This window comes from Trachypithecus francoisi, unplaced genomic scaffold (genome assembly GCF_009764315.1).
Source record: "Trachypithecus francoisi isolate TF-2019V2 unplaced genomic scaffold, Tfra_2.0 Lachesis_group9, whole genome shotgun sequence".
In the NCBI taxonomy this organism is placed as follows: domain Eukaryota; kingdom Metazoa; phylum Chordata; class Mammalia; order Primates; family Cercopithecidae; genus Trachypithecus; species Trachypithecus francoisi.
This window is the reverse complement of record NW_022681474.1, coordinates 32,438,727-32,461,429: the sequence shown is the minus strand read 5'-3', so window position 1 is coordinate 32,461,429 and position 22,703 is coordinate 32,438,727. Positions and strand designations below refer to the sequence as shown.

Below are 22,703 nucleotides of genomic sequence, written 5' to 3'. Positions count from 1 at the left end.
ACAAGGGAGTGGGAGGTTGGATGGGGAGGAGGGAATGACCAGGCATGGATGCCTGAGCTTTCCCTGCTGCAGGGGCTGCGGATGAGGACAGTTTCCAGGCCACAGGGACTGCCTGTGTACCCCAAAACATGTTCTCTTCACAGACCATTTGACAAGTAACACTAAAGACTTGGCATTTCCCCCTTTTTAAGTCATTGACTCCATGGAGAGCTCATCTAGATGCTAGCCCACTCCTAAATGGTCTCAGTTAACAGAGTGTAGTGATGAAACTGGCTGTAGGCTTTGCATGAAAGTCGCTTACGTGGTCCAGGAAAAGACCCACAGGCCATGTCCAAAGCTTGCCTGCTGACACACACACACACACACACACACACACACACACACAGATTAAGAGGAAGTGGGCAAAGAGGAAAAACTGTGTTATCTGCACATGGAGGAAACTGCATGCTTAAAATACAAGTAGCCAAAACTAAATAATACTTAACGATCATTAAAATATGTAAAAGGCTGTTATCAGGCACTCAGGGTTTCCTTAATGTGTTTCCTTTGAAATATTATAATCAGAGGAAGCTGTAAAATACTCTTAACATAGCAGAGGTTTGAAGCTGAAAGTTATACCATAATTGGCTCTTCTCTGCATAGCCCCAGGAATTCGGGTAAGATTTTTTTGTTAGTTACCCATGAGAATAACTTGTAATTATCTCCTGTCATCAGCGGCAGTCGTAACTAATGAGAGACTTAGCAACCTAGGGAGAGTCTCTGATGTGGTGGTCTGGGGCCCTCATCTTGGGAGGTTTCTATTTGATCAGTAAACATCCATTCTAGATAGTGCTACTGGATATGGTAAACAGTTCATTTTCAGAGTCTTTTAAAGCTTCTCTTAAATCATCTCCTGCTTATAAGGGTTTTCCAAAAACAGAGAATGCTTCAAGTTTAACATCTGTTTCTATGTTCCTCTTTCTTTTACAAACTTATAAATCCACAAACACGATTTGCCTTTTCACCACTTGATTCCCATCCTAAGCATTAGCCATTGGTATTTTGACCTTGTTATGGGGCAAAGCCTGTTTTTTCTTGAGGGCTTGCATGCTCATGAACACCAGGAAGAGGCAGGCCGCCTCTTCCCACTGTCTTCTGTATGCCCTTCTCCTTGGTCTCGCTCGTAAGTGTGGAAACTTCCAGAAGGGAAACTGGTCCTCTCTCCCACGTGCGCCCCATGTGGCTTTTACCAGCACCAGTTTCCCCACTAAAAAGCAGGTTGTGTCCCTTGAACGTGAGGCTTCTGGAAGTGCAGTGGTGTGGAGGCGCAGGCTTCTGGAATGACAAGGAAGATCCAGCGGCAGCACCACCGAGGGTCTCATGCGTCTTGGTGGTTATGCCATCCCCACAGGACAGTTGTTCATGTGGAATTCTGCCTTCAGCTAGAGAACTGGATGAGTCCAAGAGCTAGGAAATGCCCCACGGAGAGACAATGAGGGTGGGAATGTGAGACGGGGTCCAAAAGAGACCCGAGTGGGTCTTCCAGTCCAGCCCCTTTGCCTCAAAGATGACTGTGCCTCTGCATTCTCGATAAAGGACAGGGTGTGGACTGGGGGTGTCACTGGCGGGCCACTGTGCACCAGCTCTGGGCCTAGGGGGCTTTAGGCAGCCTCCCTAGGGTGTCATCACCAGAGACTCAGCTGCAGGGTCCTTCAGGCTCTCAGGAACCCACGCATAGTGACTGCCTTTTCTGCCTCTCATAGCCCTCATCTTGCCTTCTGAAGAACCGTGGGTCAGAGGCACCGTAAATACTCCATAAATATTTGTTGAATAAACGAATAAATAAATGAAAGCGAGAGTGGTGCTAGAAAAAGGCAAATGAGAAACGAGCCTGGTCTTTCTCTGTGTCAGTGATGGCATTGTGGGGTTCACACTGGTATACGTGGTAAAAATCTGACATGCCCTTATTAAAGAGAAAATATGAAAATACTGAAATAATCTGCCTTACCTATTAGATATGCATGAGAGAGAATGGATTAGAGCTTCTCTTCCTGCCTTGTTTTAATAAATGAAATACTGGTTTGTTCTACATCCATATTGTGGAAATGGGTGTAGCTTCTTCGTCAGAGACCAGCCATCCCAAGGAGGAGCAGCGTCTCGTGATGACAGTCGGCTCTGTCACTCTTTCCTGGCATTGTGAAGGCCTGTTGATTACAACTTAGACAAAGACAATGCCGATCTGAAATAATCATCACCTTCAGACAGACACTTGGTTCTTCACCCTTTCCTGTGTGCCACCCGCACCCCCTTCCCCAGGAGATCAAGCAAACAGAGCTTCAAGATAACCTGCTCCATTGAGAATGTATTTTAATTGAGTTAATACTAAATGAAACAGGGCTTCTTACGTGTCAGGCACTGGGCTAAACACTCTGAATGTATCATCTCATTTAATTCCTCCCAGAATACAAAAAGAAAGGCTTAGTCCGTCCCTGCAGTACAGATGAGACATCAGAGGCAGGGGCAGTTAAGGACGCTGCTGACAGTGTTCCGCTGGACAGCCGTGGTATTGGCCTTTAAACCCACACTGCCCCTCCAGTGCCCAGGGCAGCTGCTCACACTCTCCTGGCAATGTTCCAACACTGCTCCCTGATGGTGTGGTGAGAAGCCAGAAACCACCCGTCTGCAGGTACCCTAAGCCTGGACTATTCCATTGACCCCGGGCAGCTGTCTTTGGGTGTCAACTGCAGGTTCATCGGGTTCCCCAAGGCTGGGCCACAGACATTGTCTTCTCAGCCTACTTTTCTCCATCTGTACCTTTTCTTCCTCAAGTTAGGGAATCCACAAGAAAGTGATGAATAACACTTTGAAGGTATTATCTCATTTCATCCCTCCCAGAAAACTCAAAAGGAAGGCTTCTGTCCCTGCAGTACAGATGAGGCATCAGAAGCCGAGGCCGGTCCGGCTACCCAGCCATCAGGTGGGAAGGGCCTCACATTGTGGGAGGGAACAGTGTCTGTGCTGCGTGCAGTCACCAGGACTTCTCCTAGTCACTCGGGTGGGGAACCATATCTCTAGTGCTTCCTGTCCCTGCCTGTGAAGACACCCTCAGGGGTGGCTTCCAGTAGGCCCTGGGATGCTCCCAGGGTGATCATTGATGTGGAGGGACAGGGTCCTCTATCAGTGGGACCCTAGCATGGGAGGAGCGTCAGCGTATGGCCCTGTAGGGAGTCTGCTGCTGACTAAGGGCCACCCAGTGTGGCTTCTTGCCTTTACATTGATTAGAAGGCATCCGTGTGTCCTTGCCATGTTAATCAGTAAAAGGAGTGGGCTCATTTGAATAGCTGGTGTGAGTCAGAGGTTAGGGGTTTGTGACCCAGCTTTTTTCCCTCAGAAGTGCAGTTGCAGGAAGGATGTTGTTCAGAGATGCCCCGACTCACAGTGAGAGGTTCTAGCACCTTCGTCAGGGACATGTTACTGCACACAGCTGGCAGCTGCCCCAGGAACCCTCACCAGCTCCACCTACCTTTTCTCCAGGGTATTGTTTTCCTTCTTCCACATGGACCTATGCCCTTCTTTCTTCATTTGCATCCCTTTGCTCCATCCTGCTTCTCTCTTCTCTCTTTTCTTCTCTCTTTCTCTTTTCTTTTCTTTTCTTTTTTTTTTTTTTGAGACAGGGTCTCTCTCTGTCACCCAGGCTAGAGTGCAGTGGTGCCATCTCAGCTCACTGTAGTCTTGACCTCCCAGGCTCAAGCAATCCTCCCGCCTCATCTTGAGTAGCTAGGACTACAGGCACTCACCATCACATCTAGCTAATTTTTCTTTTTAAATTTTTTTGTTGAGATGGGGTCTCCTTATGTTTCCCAGGCTGGTCTCTAACTCCTGGGCTCAAGCGATCCTCCTACCTCAGCCCCTCAAAGTGCTGGGATTACAGGCGTGAACCTCCATGCCTGGTCTCTCTTTGTCTTCTCTACCTGTAGGTTGGTCAGTGGTCCACATCAACGAGGCGCCCCCTTCCACGAGCGATCTCCCAGCCCCTGATTTTGTTACGTGCATTAAAAAGATATACTACTAGAATTACCATGACAGTTTCCAAGCTGGCTCCATCCTTCATATCAGCACCCGCTGTGAATTTACTAATTTATGAAAAGGAAGCAACAACCCAAACCCCAGTCCCGGGGCGGGGCCCGTGGACCGTGGTCTCCGACTTACCTTGCGTGTATAAAAGTTCTTTACTAGACCTTGCAAAATCAAAAGTCTGCTGAAGCCCTAACCCAAAGATGATTCAGAAACCTGCTGGCAACCACAGAAGAGCAATTTGTGTCCATTTCTAGCCATCAGAGTTTAAAAAATATTATGGTCTTGTGGCTGACCAGGTTGGCACTGTAGTGGCGATGGCTTCCAACTTCTTTTTTTTTTTTTTTTTTTTTAATTTTTCCATTCTGAGCTCATATTTGTGGAAGCCAGATCCAAGCACAGGAGTTCAAAGCCCGTGCAGTGGAGGAACTGTGACTTCAAGGGCTTCCATCCAGGTCGATATCAGTGGGTGCCTTTCCAAAATGCCTCCTACTTAATTTCCTCTGTGCACGTTGATAACTCAAGTGCCTTTGAATTGCTTTCCTGTGCCCCTTCTTCAAATGTCCAAATTTAGCATCACTTCTAAGTCCTCAAATTTATCATGCTTCCTCTTCCAGACCCATTATTTGTGGTTTTTTTTTTTTTTTTTTTTGAGACGGAGTCTCGCTCTGTCGCCCAGGCTAGAGTGCAGTGGCCAGATCTCAGCTCACTGCAAGCTCCACCTCCCGGTTTTACGCCATTCTCCTGCCTCAGCCTCCCGAGTAGCTGGGACTACAGGCGCCCACCACCTCGCCCGGCTAGTTTTTTGTATTTTTTAGTAGAGACGGGGTTTCACTGTGTTAGCCAGGATGGTCTCGATCTCCTGACCTTGTGATCCGCCCGTCTCGGCCTCCCAAAGTGCTGGGATTACAGGCTTGAGCCACCGCGCCCGGCCTGTATTTTTTTTTTTTTTAATAAAAAAACAGTAACCTCCGGAAATAGTCTGCCAGGTACTTTATGTTTTAACTGAATCTGCACTGTCTGTCATCTAGAGTCATTCATTGTGACATCATAAAAAGCAGGCCTGACAATGCATTAGCAGTCCGACTCGGCATTTGTGGATTTTCTGGTTACAATTCTGCCAGTGCAACCTACAATTCTTGTTCAAATTGAACTTTGCTGAAGACTGATATTTACCCATTATATTTTCAGAGCAGTTTTCTCTTTTCTGACTGACCTTTAATTTTATGCTAACCTCTATACTTCAGTCTTCATCTTCTCTGGACCCCAGATTTCCCCTTTCCAAAATTAGCCCATTCGTTACCCTGTGTCAGAGGGACGTTTGCGCAGGGTAGTACTGAATAGACCAAGGCATGCCGAAAAATGAAATTGCAGGCTTGCAGACCCAGAGAGCTTTCAGAGCAAATTCTGGAATGGAACATGGCTGAGGCCATCGCAGAAGCATGTTAGGCACCTGACACTGGGGTTGGTGAATATGAGTCACTCTAAAGAGATGCCCAAAGCCCCTTCTGCCAACCAGAAGAGAACGCTGCTCCTGGCTCTTTCAGTGAGACCTGCAGCCTTGGTGCTCAGTTTCTGCATCTAGATACCAATGGCTAGATACAGATGCCTGTGGAAGGGGAGTGGCTTTTGAAGGAGCAGGCTAGGCCAACATGCCATGACCATCCACTGGTCCAGAACATAACACTAGGGTTGGAAAGCAATGGAAAGCAGTAGGCATCTGCTAGACTGCAGACTTGGGAACCAGGAAGGGATCGTTGGATAAAGCATGGCTTTAGTGGGGCCTCCCCAGCCCCACCCCAATGACCACAGCAAAGCACAGCTGACTGGACTTTGAGGGCCCCCACGGGAGGACAAGGCTCAGGATTTTGTTCATGCAGGAGGGAAGGGTAACTGTCTGTCTCACTTCCCACAGAACCCCCAGTTCATCAGGCGGGCAGCAAGCCTCTAGCTGATTTTTTAAGTTAATCCACACATCTATCCCGTGCTGCTGGGTATCAGGCCCAGTGCCAGGCTGTAGCTGCCCCAGTGATAACAAGTCAGTGTGGCTCATGAGGACCTTGGAGGCCACTGAGAAGATGGAGAATGTAAGCCAATGGTTACAGGCATTCCAAATGTTGCTATTTTTTTCTTTTCTTTTCTTTTTTTTGTTTGAGACGGAGTCTTGCTCTCTACTGCCCAGGCTGGAGTGCAGTGGCACGATCTCGGCTCACTGCAACCTCTACCTCCTGGGTTCAAGCCATTCTTCTGCCTCAGTCTCCCAAGTAGCTGAGATTACAGGCGCCTGCTACCGCGCCCGGCTAATTTTTTGTATTTTTAGTAGAGACAGGGTTTCATTCACGATGTTGGTCAGGCTGCTCTCGAACTACTGACCTCAGGTGATCTGCCCGCATCAACCTCCCAGAGTGCTGGGATTACAGGTGTGAGCCACTGTGCCCGGTGCAAATGTTGCTATTCTAAGGAGACTTTCACTTTTTAAAAGAAGGGTATCATTTTCCATTGTGGTTGAGAAGGAGTTGTGTGAACGAACAGAACTGTCTCCTAATTTTTCTCATAATTAGCTGCTGCATATGCAGTGAGTAGATTTGCTCATTTTCCGTTAAACATGTTGTTTTCCACATGCTCATATTTCAGATATTTCCCAAGCAGTTGCTAGCGGTTGTTTCGTTGGCCTCATCTCTCCTGAGATGAGAGATGGGGCTGTTGGCAAGAGTAACTTCTGTTTCACCTCCGTCCTGTTCGCTCGGGAATTCTGTGTAAAGACCCTGCCTGTCCCATTGAACTCGTGGACACAATTTGTCTGGGCGATCACATTCCACTTTGCTTTCCTTATCTTTTTCCCACCCTGTGTTAATGTGTTCAGCATGTTTTCTTAAAAGTGCCATTGTTAATGTCTTTTAAAATGTAAGATAATTAGTTTCATTTTTCTAAAAAGAAAAATTTGATCTCATTTCCTTAAACATATCAGAAAATATATTTTTGGCTTTGAAACCATATGCAGCAGTGCACATTTTAACTGGTAATGGGCATCTTATAGCAAAGCTACTAGAAGAGCCATTCTTGCTAACTTGTCTGAAGGAGAAATCTACCAGAGCAATTCCCATGGTGAGTGCGCTTGCACCTGTCAGAGCCTGGCCCTTGCTAGGTACAAAATAAATGTTTATTAATTAAATGGTTTATAGTTTTCTATGATATGTGGACTGCGTTGTAAAGTGGATAATTTAAAATTTCCCAGATGACCTGGGTTTTTATTAAATTGGAATTTTGGCACTTTGTGCAAACAGAGGGAAGTTTAACCCAAAATTCTTAGTTATTTTGGTTTGTTATATATGGCAGTTTTGACAAAGTTAAAGTGATAATGTAACATTTTTGGGTGGAGAAGAAAACCAACCATGCACCCTCTGTAGGAAGTGACGGGCTGTTTGTATTCTTGTCCTATTTCTGTCATTTTTTATCTGTCTTCTGATTATGCTTGTGGCATGTACTTGCACAAGTAGCACCTTAGGATTTTAGCCCCTTCTCTAAGCACACTGTGAAACCCGAATATCAATTGAGAAAATGCATCAAAGCCATACGGTATGGTTTCCTCCCTAAAGTCAGGCAATCCAGGAAAACGTTCACAGGACTGTCAGGAATGAGAATGGTGCTTAATACAAGCCCACTCACCATCAGCCTAAGAGCAGAGGTAAGAGGGTAGATTGTTCCTGGTGCAAAGCACCAACCACATACTTCCTAATGATTTCTTTTAGCCTTTCACAGTGGGGTGTAACAATTGTAATGCCTTCTTACGTTGTAGTTTTTAAGTCTTGACCTTGGATTTTCTATAGAGTCTGAGAGCTTAGAGACAGTAGGTGCTGAAGACTTTTCAGTGGTTCATGTTCTACAGCATTTCGCAGGCTACTGATGGGCGGTCACACGGGAGTCCCCAAGGGCGGACTCTGCAGCTTCTGGAGCAGCAAGCCTGGCTCAGCTAAAGTGGGGAGAGAGGGAGGAAAGGGATGTGGAGGGGGGCCAGTGGTGATGGCTTTCAAAATGAATAATCTGCATAGAACCTGACCAGGAAGTCCCCTTCTCAGCACTCAAAACTCAAATGCTCAAAACATAGTTTCAGTGACAACAAAAGAAAATGATCTCCTACTACTGTGCCCGGTGTTAAGACAGCTTATACCACGTACAGGTTGTTAACACAGAAGCATTGAGGCTGTTCAGTGGCAAATGCCTTACCTCAGATTGATTTTGGATATTTTCTGGTTTTCCAGCCCATAATTAAGCTTTGCTGTAAGTGGCTGCCTAACAAGTTATCAGGGGGTAGAAGCAGATACAGAATTATTATTATTATTATTATTATTATTATTGAGGTTCAGTCTTGCTCTGTCGCCTAGGCTAGAGTGCAGTGGCATGGTCTCAGCTCACTGCAACCTCCGCCTCCCAGGTTCAAGCGATTCTCCCACCTCAGCCTCCCGGGTAGCTGGTAGCTAGGATTACAGGCACCCACCACCACACCCGGCTGATTTTTATATTTTTAGTAGAGACGGGGTTTCACTGTGTTGGCCAGGCTGGTCTCGAACTTCTGACCTCAGGTGATCCACCCACCTCAGCCTCCCAGAGTGCTGGGATTACAGGCATGAGCCACTGCACCCGGCCTTGGATAGAGTTTGAGGGTCTGTCTTTACCTTTTAAGGCAAAGAGGTAATTCCAAAATAAGAATAGTAGCAATAAAAATAGAAGTTTTTACCAGGGCTCCTGCCCACAGCCTTCTGCTTCTGTGATTGGAAGGGCTCTCCTGCAGCCCAGTCCCCAGCAGGGACTCTTCCCAGGCTTCATGCACTGTTGCTGCATAGAACTGGTGGCCTTGCACCTCCCGGTTTCATGTTGTGTTCACTCGCTGTGCCACCAGCTGAAAAGCAGACTGTGTTGCCGGAATCATTTGAAACCACAAAATGTATAATAACACCTAAGCACATGGGGAAAAAGAAATTGACCTCACTAGTAATCAAAGAAATGCAAATTAAAGTAGTGAGAAGTTATGGGGAAAAATAGCTGTAATAACTGGGGATGAAAAGGTTCAACAAGACCAGCTGTCCTCTGCACGACAGGAGGGCCTATAAATTGGATAGTTTATCTAAGGTCATTTTGACAATATGTGTCACACAACACCCCATGATCTACTCACTTCTTTTCTAAGGACTTACTCTAAATGATCTGAGATCTGCATCCCGTGTTTGTGAACAATGGTGTGTCTCAAAGTGTTTTAGAATAGAATCCGTGTCAATGTCCAACATTGGTGAAGGGTTAAGTAACTCCCGTGTGTGTGAGGGAATACAACTCATCCACGAACATTAAGCACCTGAGGGGGTTTGCATGACACTGGAAGAAGTAAAACGTGGGGTTAATTGAGCGCTTTAGGTTCCCATTTCTTGGCTTAGAACTCTTTCCCAAATCCTTGCAAGCTGTGCAACTTGGGGAAATCATTTAACCTACCTATGCCTCAGTTTTCTTATCTGTAAAAGTGGGAAATAGTGGTAATTATAACGTTGAAATGAAATAATTTACTTGGCATGCTTAGCACCATGCATGGTACAGCATGAGTGCCCAGTAAATGTTAGTACTAAGCAAGTTACTGAACACTTGTGCCTCAGTTTCCTCCTCTGTAAAATGGTAATGACTGTAGCTCCTACCTCAGAAGGATGTTGGTGAAGCTTAAATGAGTAGGCAGAAAGCATGTGGCATGGACCTAGCACACAGCAACCACTGTGTAAGTGGCTTCTGTGGTTTGTGCTACAAGTGTCAGGAAATGTTGAAATGTTCACATAATGCCAGATACCTAGTAGAATACTCAGGCTGTTCAAAAATTCACATCCTCACACACACAGGCGAGAAGATACGTATCAAAGTAACCATGTCTGAGTAGAAAGAATATAAGCAATTTTTGTTTTTTGTACTTTTTTATATTCTTCCAACATTCATTTTCAACAATGAATCCATTACTGTAATAATTTAAAAAGCAAACAGCTATCTCAGACTTGAAACATTTTTCAGTGTCAGCCCAGCCCATGGTTAATCAAAACTATTGAGTCCCCTGAACTTCCTTCCAGTTAATGGTTTTTGCCTATTATATGGCCCTAATCTCTGATCATTCATGGGTAGTAGCTTAATATTTCTGCACATTATGTTCTTCAGATACTTTCCTTTGGTTGCATTAGAACTGTGATTCTGAACTCTTGAGTCAGTTGGGAGATTTTGAAATATATTGGCTTCTCATTAGACCAATTAAATCCAAATATTTGGAGATGGGCCCTGAGCATTGGTATTTTTTAAAGGCTCACAAGGAAATCCTAATGTGTGGCCCAGTGGTGAACAACACCCTGCATTTGATACTACCATTTCCTGCCTTGCAGAGAGTTTCACCCCATAAACAGGGCTCCCCTCTTCCTCTAGTCAATCTCAATGTGAGCCCTAGCAGTGTTTCCCAGAATTTAGGATAAGAATCCTCTGAAGTGCTTGTTAAAAATACAGATGGGGCCGGGTGCAGTGGCTCACTCCTGTAATCCCAGCACTTTGGGAGGCCGAGGTGGGCAGAAGACTTGAGGTCAGGAGTTGGAGACCAGCCTGGCCAACATGGGGAAACCTCGTCTCTACTAAAAATACAAAAATTAGCCGGGTGTGGTGGCAGGCGCCTGTAATCCCAGCTACTCGGGAGGCTGAGGCACAAGAATTGCTTACACCCAGGAGGTGGAGGTTGCAGTGAGCTGAGATTGTGCCACTGCACTCTAGCCTGGGCGAAAAAGCGAGACTCAGTCTCAAAAAAACAAAACAAAACAAAACAAAAAACAAACAAACAGATGGGCCAGGTGTGATGCTTCATGTCTGTAATCCCAATGCATGAGGAGGCTGAGGTGGGAGGATTTCTTGAGGCCAGGAGATCAAGGCCAAACTGGACAACACAGCAAAACCCCATGTCTACAAAAACATCTTAAAAATTAGCAAGGCATGGTGAAGTATGTGTAGTCAGTCCCAGCTACTTGGGAGGCTGAAGTGGAAGGATTGCTTGAGCCCAGGAGTTTGAGGCAGCAGTGAGCCATGATTACACCACTGCACCCAGCCTGGGTGATAGAGTAAGACCCTGTCTCAAAAATAAAAATATAAATACAAATGCCTGGGCCCTAACCCAGACCTACCGAGTCTGAACTTTCAGAGGGAGAGACTTGGTAATGTGTATATTTTACAAGCTCACTGGGTGATGCTTACCATCAGAGAGATGAGGGGACTCTGCTAGAGACATCTTTCTTAGTCTTGGCTGCACACTGGGAATCCCTGGGGACACTTGGAGAATATCGGATGCCTGGTTGCCTCCCCCTGCATTTACCACCCACACGTCTTAAGATTGTAATGTAATGTGTCTAGGATACAGCCTGGCATCTGGATTTTTGAAGTCCTCCTGGATTCTAATGTGCAGTCAGAGTGAACAACCACCAGCAATGATGATTCTCAAAGTAAGGCCCTGGGACCAGCAGCATCAGCATCACCTGGGAACTTGTAGATTATAGAGCCCCTCTCCCGCCCCTCTCCAGATGAGAAGCTGGGGATGGGACCCAGCAATCTGTGTGTTAGCAATTCCAGTACTCAGTGATTCTGATTCTCACTAAAGTTTCAGAACCCCTGCTGAAAAGCAGTGTTTTTAAAAGCAGGTTCCCAGATTCCCTCCCAGAGATTGCACAGAATGTCTGGACTGAGCCAGCAATATGCTGCAAGTGATCCAAGACCACACCTTGAAAAATGCTGCTGTATGGTTAACCCTCATTCCCTTGGGCATTTTTTTGGTCTTCTTATGAGGCAGGGTCTCACTGTTGCCCAGGATGGAGTGCAGTGATGCCATCACAGCTCACTGCAGCCTCCATCTCCTGGGCTCTAGCAATTCTTCTACCTCATCCTCTGGAGTTGCTGAGATAGGTAGGCACTACCATACCTGGCTGATTTTTAAATTTTGTGTAGAGACAGGGTCTTACTATGTTGCACAGGCTGGTCTCGAACTCCTGGCCTCAAGAGATTCTCCCACCTTGGCCTCCCAAAGTGTTGGGATTACAGGCATGAACCATGGTGCCCAGCCTCCCACCGAACATTTTAATGTTTATAAGGACCTTGACATCTCTGGAGTATGCCTAACATCCCTGTATTCTTGTGGGTTGCCCACTGCTGCCCCTTCTTGGCCCTTGATGCCAAAACATGTGGCTATCTTCCAACCATAATTAATGGGATATGTTTTCTTTCAAGCTGGCAAGTACTGTGGCTGGGAACCAAGTTTTCCAAGTTGCTGACCTGAGTTTGACTTCGAATGCCAGTCACAGAAGCAGATGAAGACATATTTCTTCTGTGCCTAACATCTGTGACTCTTTGTTTTGTAGGTTTTATAGTCAACCCACCTCAGCATGGTCCTCTCATCCCCCTACTGGTAACGACCAAGCCTACCGGAGGAGAGGACGGCAAGAAGCCAGGAGCCAGAAGCCGAGGGAGCATGAAAACCTGGAGGCCAGAGGAATGGCCCAAGCCCACAGCCTGCCTGTCCACATGAGGGAGGGTCCATGGGAAGTTGGAGGAAGGTCAGAGCATGTGATGAAGAAGCCAGTTTGGGAAGAAGAATTGAGAATGTCGGGTCCTGCCAAGTGGCAGAATGTCAGCCTGGAAAGTTGGAACCAGCCAAGGAAATTAGGGAGGCAGATGTCTGATGGGGCTGGGGAGAGACTGTTTCAAGACCTGTACCCATTCATTCAAGGAGAACATGTGTTGAATTCTCAAAACAAAGGGAAATCCCGCTCACTGCCTAGAGTTCTTTCCCCCGAGAGTCTGAGTTGCACCGACATTCCCATTCCATTCAATGAAAGACATTCACCTAAAATGCCACCGTATCCTCCCACTTGCACACCGAATTTGGACTCCACGAGGAATTCTGAGAAAGGTGGCTGCTCAGCCCCATTTCCCCGGCCTAAGTTTGGGAGGCCCCTCAAGCCCCCATCTTACAGCTCGCACCAGCAGTCTAGGGGAGGAGCGGACAGCAGTGACTCTCAGGACAGCCAGCAGATGGACGCCTATGTCCCCAGGCATGAGCTCTGCCTGTCCGACCCTGGATTGGAACCTCCAGTGTATGTGCCTCCGCCCTCATACAGATCGCCCCCACAGAACATCCCAAACCCCTACCTGGAAGACACAGTGCCCATAAATGTATGTGGTGATCACAGTCAACAGCAGTCTCCGACCGAGAAGGCTGGGGCCAGCGGTCAGCCTCCTTCGGGCCCCCCTGGAACTGGGAATGAGTATGGTGCGAGCACCCGCTCGCCTCAGGGGCTCCCTGCACACCCCCGACCCGTCACTGCCTACGACGGCTTCGTTCAGTACATTCCCTTTGATGATCCACGGTTACGACATTTTAACTAGCTCAGCCCCAGGGTTTCTGTGAAGACATAAAACTTGACGATAAATCATATAACTCCAGTCCTGTCACAGCCCAAGAGCCGGCTCATGGAGGAATGCAGCCTGATGGTGCCATTTGGAATCCACAAAGCTTAATACCCCTGTCGGGGGATCAGAGAGGCCCGGTCTTGGCCAATCCCAGCCCCCGGTGGCTGTGGGGCCAGCTCCCCGGGGATGGGGAAAACAGTGGCCTCCCTGACCAGAGAGGCCACTGTGTGGCGAGGGGACAGTGGCCTGATGTGAGAGGCAGCCAGCATGGGCACACTGGGAGACAAGTTTCCTCCCCATACTCACAGGGCGAGAGCACCTGCGAAACTCAAACCAAGCTCAAAAAGTTCCAAACTGGGACTCGGACCAAGAAAAGTTCAAAGACAAAAATGAATGAGACTATATTTTGTTTGGTTTCTATCCCAGTGAAATCAGAATCACATCTGCCAGATAGAGATATGGACAACAATGACTTAAAGCCCAGTGCTGATCAAAAGAATGGGTCTGATAAGAGCCCGGCTCTGCAAGAACAGAGTCTGCTGAGCATGTCTTCCACCGACCTGGAGTTGCAGGCCCTCACAGGAAGCATGGGTGGGAGAACGGAGTTCCAAAAACAAGATCTAGGGGAACCAGAAGAAGACAGACAAACAAATGACCTCAGTCTCATCCACCTTACAAAGCACAGAGAACTCAAGCATTCTGGCTCTTGGCCAGGGCACCGGTACAGAGATCAGCAAACACAAACCAGTTTCTCTGAGGAACCCCAAAGTTCACAGCTGCTCCCTGGTGCAAAGCCGGGAGGGCCGAGTTGTGCCGCTTTGAGTCCAAAACGTTCGGACCCTGCTGCCTCCGAAGCTCAGACGCACACAGCATTCCCTTCTGGTGATCACAAACAGAGGCCAAGTGCCGGTAACCTGAAAGGCCACAGGTCCCTCAGCCCATCCAGCAACAGTGCTTTCTCAAGGACTTCCTTGTCCGTAGATCAGGCACCGGTGCCAAAAGCAGGCCGAAGTCAGCCTTGCGTGGATGTCCATGGGCGTGGAGCCCACCCTGGGCCTAAGCGGGAGGTGGTGAAGGGGGAGCCCACAGGCCCATGCAACAGTAAACAACTCTTTGGGCAGTTTCTCCTGAAACCGGTCAGCCGTCGTCCCTGGGATTTGATCAGTCAGTTAGAAAGTTTTAACAAGGAGCTCCAGGAAGAGGAAGAAAGCAGCAGTAGCAGCAGCAGTAGCAGCAGTGAGGAAAGTGAGGCAGAGCCACAGCAGGAGAACCGTGCTCACTGCAGACAGGAGGATGTGGGCTTCCGCAGAAACAGCCTGGAAATGAGGGTTGAGCCACAGCCGAGGGTGTGGGTGCCGGAGAGCCCTGTGTGCAGGTCGGGAAGAGGTAAGAATAAGTCTGAGAGCTGGAGTGAGGAGCTGCAGCCTGGCCACCCACGTGCCTGGCCTCCATCCCCAGGCCGCTTTTGCATGGAAGACGGTGGCGGTGCACCTTTGTGGTCAGCAGATGGAAGCATGAGTGCAGAGAAGAGACACCTGAAGGTTAGCAATGGAATGGATGAGCTGGCAGGTAGCCCATTTCCTGTGATGAGAATGTCTTCAAGATCAAGTGATGCAAAACCACTGCCCCCGTCCTACCCAGCTAAACCTAGGGAGCCCCAGGAAAGTCAGAAAATCACCAGTGCTTTCAGCTCTGTGAAACCAAGTGAAACGGTCCCTCGGAAGGTTGACAGTGGTGGAGAGAGGGGCACAGGGCTCCCGATGTCCCTGTCTAACAGGAACCGAGGGCTCTCAGCTCCAGACTTACGGTCTGTGGGGCTCACCCCTGGGCAAGAGCAGGGTGCCAGCGAGCTAGAGGGGTCTTTGGGTGAAGCGAGCACAATAGAAATCCCCCCAGGTGAGTCCTTGCAAGCCAGGGCTGCAAGGATCCTGGGCATTGAGGTAGCAGTGGAGTCCCTCCTGCCGGGCACCCGTATAGTGGGACAGAACCAGCCTGCTGAGCCCGATGCAAGTGCCTACACCCCAGAGTCCCCCCAGGAAGAGTTGCCATCTCGCCCAGCACCGGCAGATGTCCCCAGGGTGTCCACTGATGCCTTTTATGGCAGGAGGAAGTGTGGCTGGACTAAGAGCCCTCTCTTTGTAGGGGACAGGGACAGTGCCAGACGGGCTCCTCAGGCTTTCGAGCACTCAGATGTGGACGGGATTGTCACCAGCACAGACCCCATCCCTGAGCCTGAGCCCAGCCCCTTGGAGTCCAAGTTCTTCGAACGAAAGGATGTGGAGACAAAACCACCCTTCAGGTCCACTTTGTTCCATTTTGTAGAAAGAACTCCAAGTGTGGCAGGCTCAGAAAAGAGACTCAGAAGCCCTTCCAAAGTGATTGAAAGTTTACAAGAGAAACTGGCCTCCCCGCCTAGGAGAGCAGACCCTGACCGCCTGATGAGAATGAAAGAGGTGAGCTCAGTGTCACGGATGAGATTCCTGAGCTTCAGGAATGCCGACTCCCAGGAGGAGGCCGAGGAATTGAAGGCCACCACGAGGGGCCAGGCTGGGCTCCCGGGAGGCCTTGTGTCTCCTGGCAGTGGGGACCGGGCTCAGAGAGTGGACCACTCACTCTCTGTCTCTAAGGGCAGCATCTCCAGGGAAGAGAAGGAGCATCCGGCAGCACAAAAGGAGAAGAGCGTGGATCAAGACTTCTGGTGCCCAGGTGAGAAATCAGGTATGCATTTGGAGTTTTTAGTCAGTACAGAATACCAGGTTGGTGGATAATGTAAATCTGCATATTCAGAAAAGATCAAGTTGACCCTGGGAATTGTTTTATCAAAAGATTCCTCATTTTCGAATAATTATCCAGAAGCCATCTTTAAACTTCAAGATCTTGCAGCGTATTTATTTTATTTTTTTGAGATAGCATCTCACTCTTGTCGCCTGGCTGGAGTGCAGTTCTGCAATCTCTGCTCACTGCAACCTCCACTGCCTCCTGGGCTCATGCGATCCTCCCACCTCAGTCTCCTGAGTAGCTGGGGCCACAGGCGTGCGCCACCATTTCCAGCTAATTTTTTAACTTTTTTGTAGAGACGAGATCCCGTTATGTTACTCAGGCTAGTCTCAAACTCCTGAGCTCAGGTGATCAGAAGAAGAATTGAGATAAATGTCGAAAGATCCACATCATAAGCCATGGACTGGATGGGACCTTCTGTCATTTAGTCCAAGCCTGCTCCCCCTCCCTTCCCCTCCCCTCCCCTTCCCTCCCCTTCTCCTCCCCTTCCCCTTCCCCACCTCTCCTTCCCCTTCCCTCCCTTTCCCTCCCCTCCCCCCTCCCCCCTCTTCTCCCCCGTCTTGTCTCCTCCCCTCCTCCCCTCCTCCCCTCCTCCCCTCCTCCCCTCCTCTCCTCCTCTCCTCCTCTCCTCCTCTCCTCCTCTCCTCCTCTCCTCCTCTCCTCCTCTCCTCCTCTCCTCCCCCCTTCACCTCCCCTACTCTTCCCCTTCCCCTCTCCTTCCCCTTCCCCTTCCCCTTCCCCTTCCCCTCCCCTCCCCTCCCTTCCCCTTGTCTCTCCTTCCCTTTTTTTTCTTTTTGATACAGAGTCTCACTCTGTTACTCAGGCTGGAATGCAGTGGCACGATCTTGGCTCACTGCAACCTCAGCCTCCTGGGTGCAAGCGATTCTCCTACCTCAGCCTCCCAAGTAGCTGGGACTACAGGCATGTGTCACCATGCCCAGTTTATTTTTGTATTTTTAGTAGAGACGGGGTTTCACCATATTGGCCAAGCTGGTCTTGAACTCTTGACCTCAGGTAATCTGCCCTCCTTGGCCTCCCAAAGTGCCAGGATTATGGCGTGAGCCACTGAGCCTGGACCAGTCCAAGCCTTTTTACAGTAAGGGAAAAAGAAAAACTTGGCCCCACAAGTTGAGTTAGAGGAATGCTCTCTCCTGAGCTGGGCCCTTCTGTCTTCCTACCCAGTCTTCAACAGGTGGTTCCGCTCCTCCTACCCCTTTCTATTTTCTGTTTTGAAACCCAAGAATATTGAAGCAGATAGAAAAGAGCCATTGTTTCAGTTGGAAGTAGTCAGAGATTTCTATTGAACAAAAAAATGTACATGGGCACTCTCAAGTTTCCCCCAAATACAGTGGGATCCTTAGGGGTGTTAGCCAGTGTTGTTCCTCTGCTCCTTATGCAAAATACATGATTGAGATAATCCTTCATCGGGGCCCTTTGGATCCTCTGGCTGGACAAGTTGGGGCTTTGCAGTGCTAGAGAATACTGAGAATGTGAAGGCTTTGCCATTATGGTGGAAAAGAGTTACCTGCCCATTTTTTGAGCTGTCAGGATTTATTGTAGTCTTCAGTGTAATTCCTCTGCAGTCCCCATTCCTCCTCAAAAAATCTGCCCACTAGACTTTAAGGCTAGTTAAAACTTGTCATAGACCTCTAAAGCAAATTTCTTCATCTATAAAATCAGGATGATTTTCTCAGTCCTACATCTTCCTGAAAATTGTAAGGAGCTTAAAATAAGACAAATAAATCCTGTTATAATAAAATAGCAGTTGGTAAATATTTCTATGTCTCAGTTCATGGACACCTATTTCAGGGAGGTTTTTGATTGTTTTGAGATACAGTCTCAATTTGTTGCCCACGCTGGAGTGCAGTGGCATGATTGTAGCTCGCTGTAGCCTTGAACTCCTAGGCTCAAGCCATTGTCCTGCCTCAGCCTCCCAAGTAGCTGGGACTATAGGCATCCACCATCACACTCAGCTATTTTTTTAGTTATTTGTAGAGATGAGGTCTTGCTACATTGCTCAGGCTGGTCTTGAATTCTCGGCCTCAAGCAATCCTCCTGCCTCAGTTATGGTGCCCAGTCCAGGGAGTATTTGATAACACAGAATTTCCAGTGCAGAAAAGCACTCCCTCATTTTTAGCTTGACTGTTTAGCATGAGAAGGTCCAGTAGGTATCTAAGAACACCCAGGTAATGCAGACTTTCATTTTAGCCAGTTATTAACAACACCTCCCTCATGACCTTTTTGGTTTTTTTTTTTTTTTTTTTTATTTTAACCATCGCTACTAACAAGCAGAGCATTTAATTATTTTTTTCTCTTCTCCATCTGATGCATTTGCTAATACACAATAAAATGGCCAAAACTCTGCAGCTAGAGAGCTACTCATGTTGACAGCTTCCTCGGGCATTTTCAAGTACAGTCATGTATCGCTTCATGGGGCTACACTCTGAGAAATGCATCCTTAGTAGTTTCATCATTGTGTGAACGCCATAGAGAGTGCACTTCCACAAACCTAGATGGTAGAATCTACTAAACACCTCGTCTTCCTGGTAGAGCCTATTGGTCCCATGCTGCAAACCTGTACAGCCTATTACTGTGTAAAATACTGCAGGCAATTGTAACCCAATGGTAAGCATTTGTGTATCTAAATGTATCTAAAGAAAAGGTAGAGGCCGAGCGTGGTGGCTCATGCCTGTAATCCCAGCATTCTCGAGGCGGGTGGATCACTTGAGGTCAGGAGTTCGAGACTGGTGTGGCCAACATGGTGAAAACCCGTCTCTAACTAAAAACACAAAAATTAGCCAGGTGTAGTGGCAGTCATCTGTAATCCCAATTACTTGGGAGGCTGAGGCAGGAGAATTGCTTAAACCCGCGAGGCAGAGGTTATAGTGAGCTGAGATTGCACCATTGCACTCCAGCCTTAGCAACAAGAGTGAAACTCCATCTCAAAAAAAAAAAATTCACAGCAAAAATATGGTATAAAATATTAAAAAAAGAAAGGACTACTTTTATAGGACACTCACCATGCATGGAGCTTGCAGAACTGGAAGTTGCTCTGGGCAAGTCAGTGAGTCAGTGGTAACCGAATGTGAAGGCCCAGAGAGTTCCTCTACACTACTATAGACTTTATAAACCCTGTACACTTAGGCTATACCACATTTGTTTAGAAATTGATTGCACTATGATATGACATCACTAGATGATAGGAATGTTTCAGCTTCATTATTGTCTTATGGGACCACTGTCATCTATGTGGCCCGTCATTGACCAAAACGTTGTTCTGTGGTGTATGACCATAATTGGAGGGGAGAGCACCATTAGGGACGATTTCTCACATTTGTTTTGCTCAGGTGGCCCTCTATGGGCCTTTCATGTGATGGTCACCAGGCCTCAATATTCAAAATCACTCGTTTTGAGAACAGCTGAGGTCATATGATGGAGGTAGTAATACTTTTGACATATGTCCACTTTTCCACTCACTGTTGCTTCACAAGTTAGAGTAAAGCCTTGTTGTTATGTCACTGATAAGCGCTTGGACTTTGCTTTCCTTTTGATGTATTTAATCATTTTAAACATAAGAATCCTCATCTTTTCCCCACCCCACTGCTGCCCCCGTGACCCCAGCATGCTAGAACTGCTTCATTGCTCCTAAATTTGTAGCCCACTTAAATTCAAGCATCTGTTCTGGAACTGTAACACAAGGCCATGCCATGTCTATTCGCACCACCCCACCCTACACACACACTCTTGTGTCGTGCCTGTTGTATCATCAAGTGTCTTTATTTTAGATTAAAGTTGATGGTTTCAGCTCACATGTCTTTAGTGGTCTTTCATGCCTCTGGCTAAGAAATCAGCAGCCCAAAACCAATTTGGGTCACAGATTCCCATCTTTGCTGGATGACTGATGCTCCAATTCGGAAGTGTCATCCCAGGCATTGATCGTACACAGAACCTCCCGGTTCCATCATCCTCTGCTGCAAACCCTGTTAATATGAGTCCAGGGGAAGAATGAGAAGAGATATCTGTGTGAGGCCCAAAATGAGAGAAATCGGGGAAGGCTTCATGATGCCAGATCACGCCATGAGAAGGCTGGACATTAGCACCTCTCCGAGGGCATTAATATGTGAAATGCCCACCAGGGCAGTCCTCAGTAAGTTGTCCTCAGCTGAAATGGAACCCACAGGAAACCACCCTACCCTCTAGACCTTTGTTGTCCAATATCGTAGCCCCTCGTCACATACAGCTACTGGGCACTTGAAATATGGCTCATGCAAATTGAGATGTGCTGTAAGTGTAAGATACACACCAGATTCCAAAGATTTAGTGCAAAAAAAGAATCTAAAATGTCTCAATCATTTTTATATTGGTTACATATTGAAACGATATTTTGAATATATTTGGTGAAATATAGTATTTAAATTAATTTTACCTGTTTACTTTTATTTGTTTTAACATAGCTACTAGAAAATTTAAAATAATGATGGTTGGGTGTGGTGGTTCATGATTGTAATCCCAGTACTTTGGGAGGCAGAGGGAGGAGGATCATTTGCGCCCCAAACCAGCCTGGGCAACCTAGCGAGACCCCCATCTCTACACAAAATGAAAAACAAAATTAGGCATGGTAGTGCATGTCTGTAGTCTCAACTACTTGCGAGGCTGAGGCAGGAGGATCGCTTGAGTCCAGGAGTTTGAGGCTGCAGTGAGCTGTGATTGTGCCCCTGCACTCTAACCCAGGTGACAGAGTGAGACCCTGTCTCTAAAAAATAAAGTAATGTTTTGTGGCCCACATTATAATTTTATTGGACCTGGACAGTCCATGAGCTGAAGAAAGAGCCCAGGGGACTGTGGGCAGCAGGCGTGTCCTGTGGAGGTGTCTCTAGGGTGCCTGGCACAGAAGACCATGGAAAAGATGTGAGCTGAAATGACTATCTGTAATCTAAAGACACTCGATGGTGGGTACAACACAGCACAGATAATAAGGGTCTTGAAGGGTGTGTGTGTGTGTTGGGTGGGGTGGGACAGACAGACATGGCATGGCCTGTTCAGTGCCTAATGTTATGTAATGTGAGGCTTAGCCTAGAAGAAACTAAGCATCTTAATAACAGATGCTCCCACTAGCCAGAAGTGTGACTTCCACACATTCTCGTAATTTCATGACCGCACACCTTATTCTCAATGGAGAAAAAGACACCTTTGCTCACAGGCGGACCCTCTCAGAATGTGAGCACTCTGAGGCTGATTGAGCACAGAAATGAAGCACCCAGCTATTAATGTCTTATATTGTCTCATGGATGTTGTTAAGCATCAACAGTCAGGAAGAGCTTATGTGAACTGCCCTTCCTTTCAGCCAGATTATCCCTGCGTGCAGCTGATGATGTTTTAGCAGGCGCAAACTTCTTTTCCTAAATGCAGAGACTATCCCATCTGGTTAGTAATGTAGGGCTTAAAGTACTCTGAACGCTGTCTCAGTCATCACAGTCGTGATACCTGTTGTATCATACATCTGTCTCAGCCAGGTTGTAAAGGAGTGAGGAGGATGTGTAAGACGTTTTGCTGCTGGAGAAACTGGAATGTCTATGGCCTTTTTAATGCACGGTTGTCCAGATAGATTTCAGAAAAGATTGTTTTTCGTTTTTCTTTTTTTTTTTTGAGACCGAGTCTCACTCTGTTGCCCAAGCTGGAGTGCGGTGGTGCGATCTCAGCTCACTGCCACCTCCACCTCCCAGGTTCAAGTGATTCTCGTGCCTCAGCCTCCCGAGTAGCTGGAACTACAGGCATGTACCACCACACCTGGCTAATTTTTGTATGTTTAGTATTTTAGTAGAGATGGGGTTTCGCCATGTCGGCCAGGCTGGTCTCTAACGCGACCTCAGGTGATTTACCTGTTGCAGCTTCCCAAGGTGTTGGGATTACAGGCATGAGCCACCTCGTTTGGCCAAAAGATTGTTTTTCTAACTTTTCAGATACTTCCAGATTTCCTTTTTTTCCTTTGTTAAGTGAATCACCTTTTTTGACCATGCTGAGCCTTGCTGTTTTTTTTTTTCCTTTTTCTTTTTTTCCCAGCTTTATTGAGGCATGATTGACAAAAATTGCATATATTTAAGGTATAGAACACGGTGTTTTGATTCATCTATAGATTGTGAAATGAGTACCCCAGTCAAGGCAGTTAACATAGTCATCTTCTCTCATAGTTACCAGTTTTTGAAGTGTGTTGAGAACATTTGAGATGTAACTCTATTAGCAAATTCCAAGTGTACATGATGGCATTAGTAACTAAAGTCACCATCCTATGCACTCAGTCTCCAGTACTTACTCATCTTATCGCTTAGAGTTTGTAGCCTTTGGCCAGTATTTCCCCTTTTCCTTACCCCAGCCCCTGGCAACCACCCTTCTAATCTCTGTTACTGTGATTTCAGCTTTTT

The 22,703-nt window shown here is 47.3% G+C and overlaps 1 protein-coding gene across 1 annotated transcript in view; it reads left to right on the top strand.

The window, feature by feature from the left end:
• JCAD (junctional cadherin 5 associated) overlaps positions 1–22,703 on the top strand; it is a 47,080-nt gene that overhangs the window by 17,272 nt on the left and 7,105 nt on the right. The window contains 2 exon segments of the mRNA XM_033208733.1: positions 12,456–13,474; positions 13,477–16,212. Of these exon segments, the coding sequence (XP_033064624.1) occupies positions 12,456–13,474; positions 13,477–16,212 (3,755 nt within the window).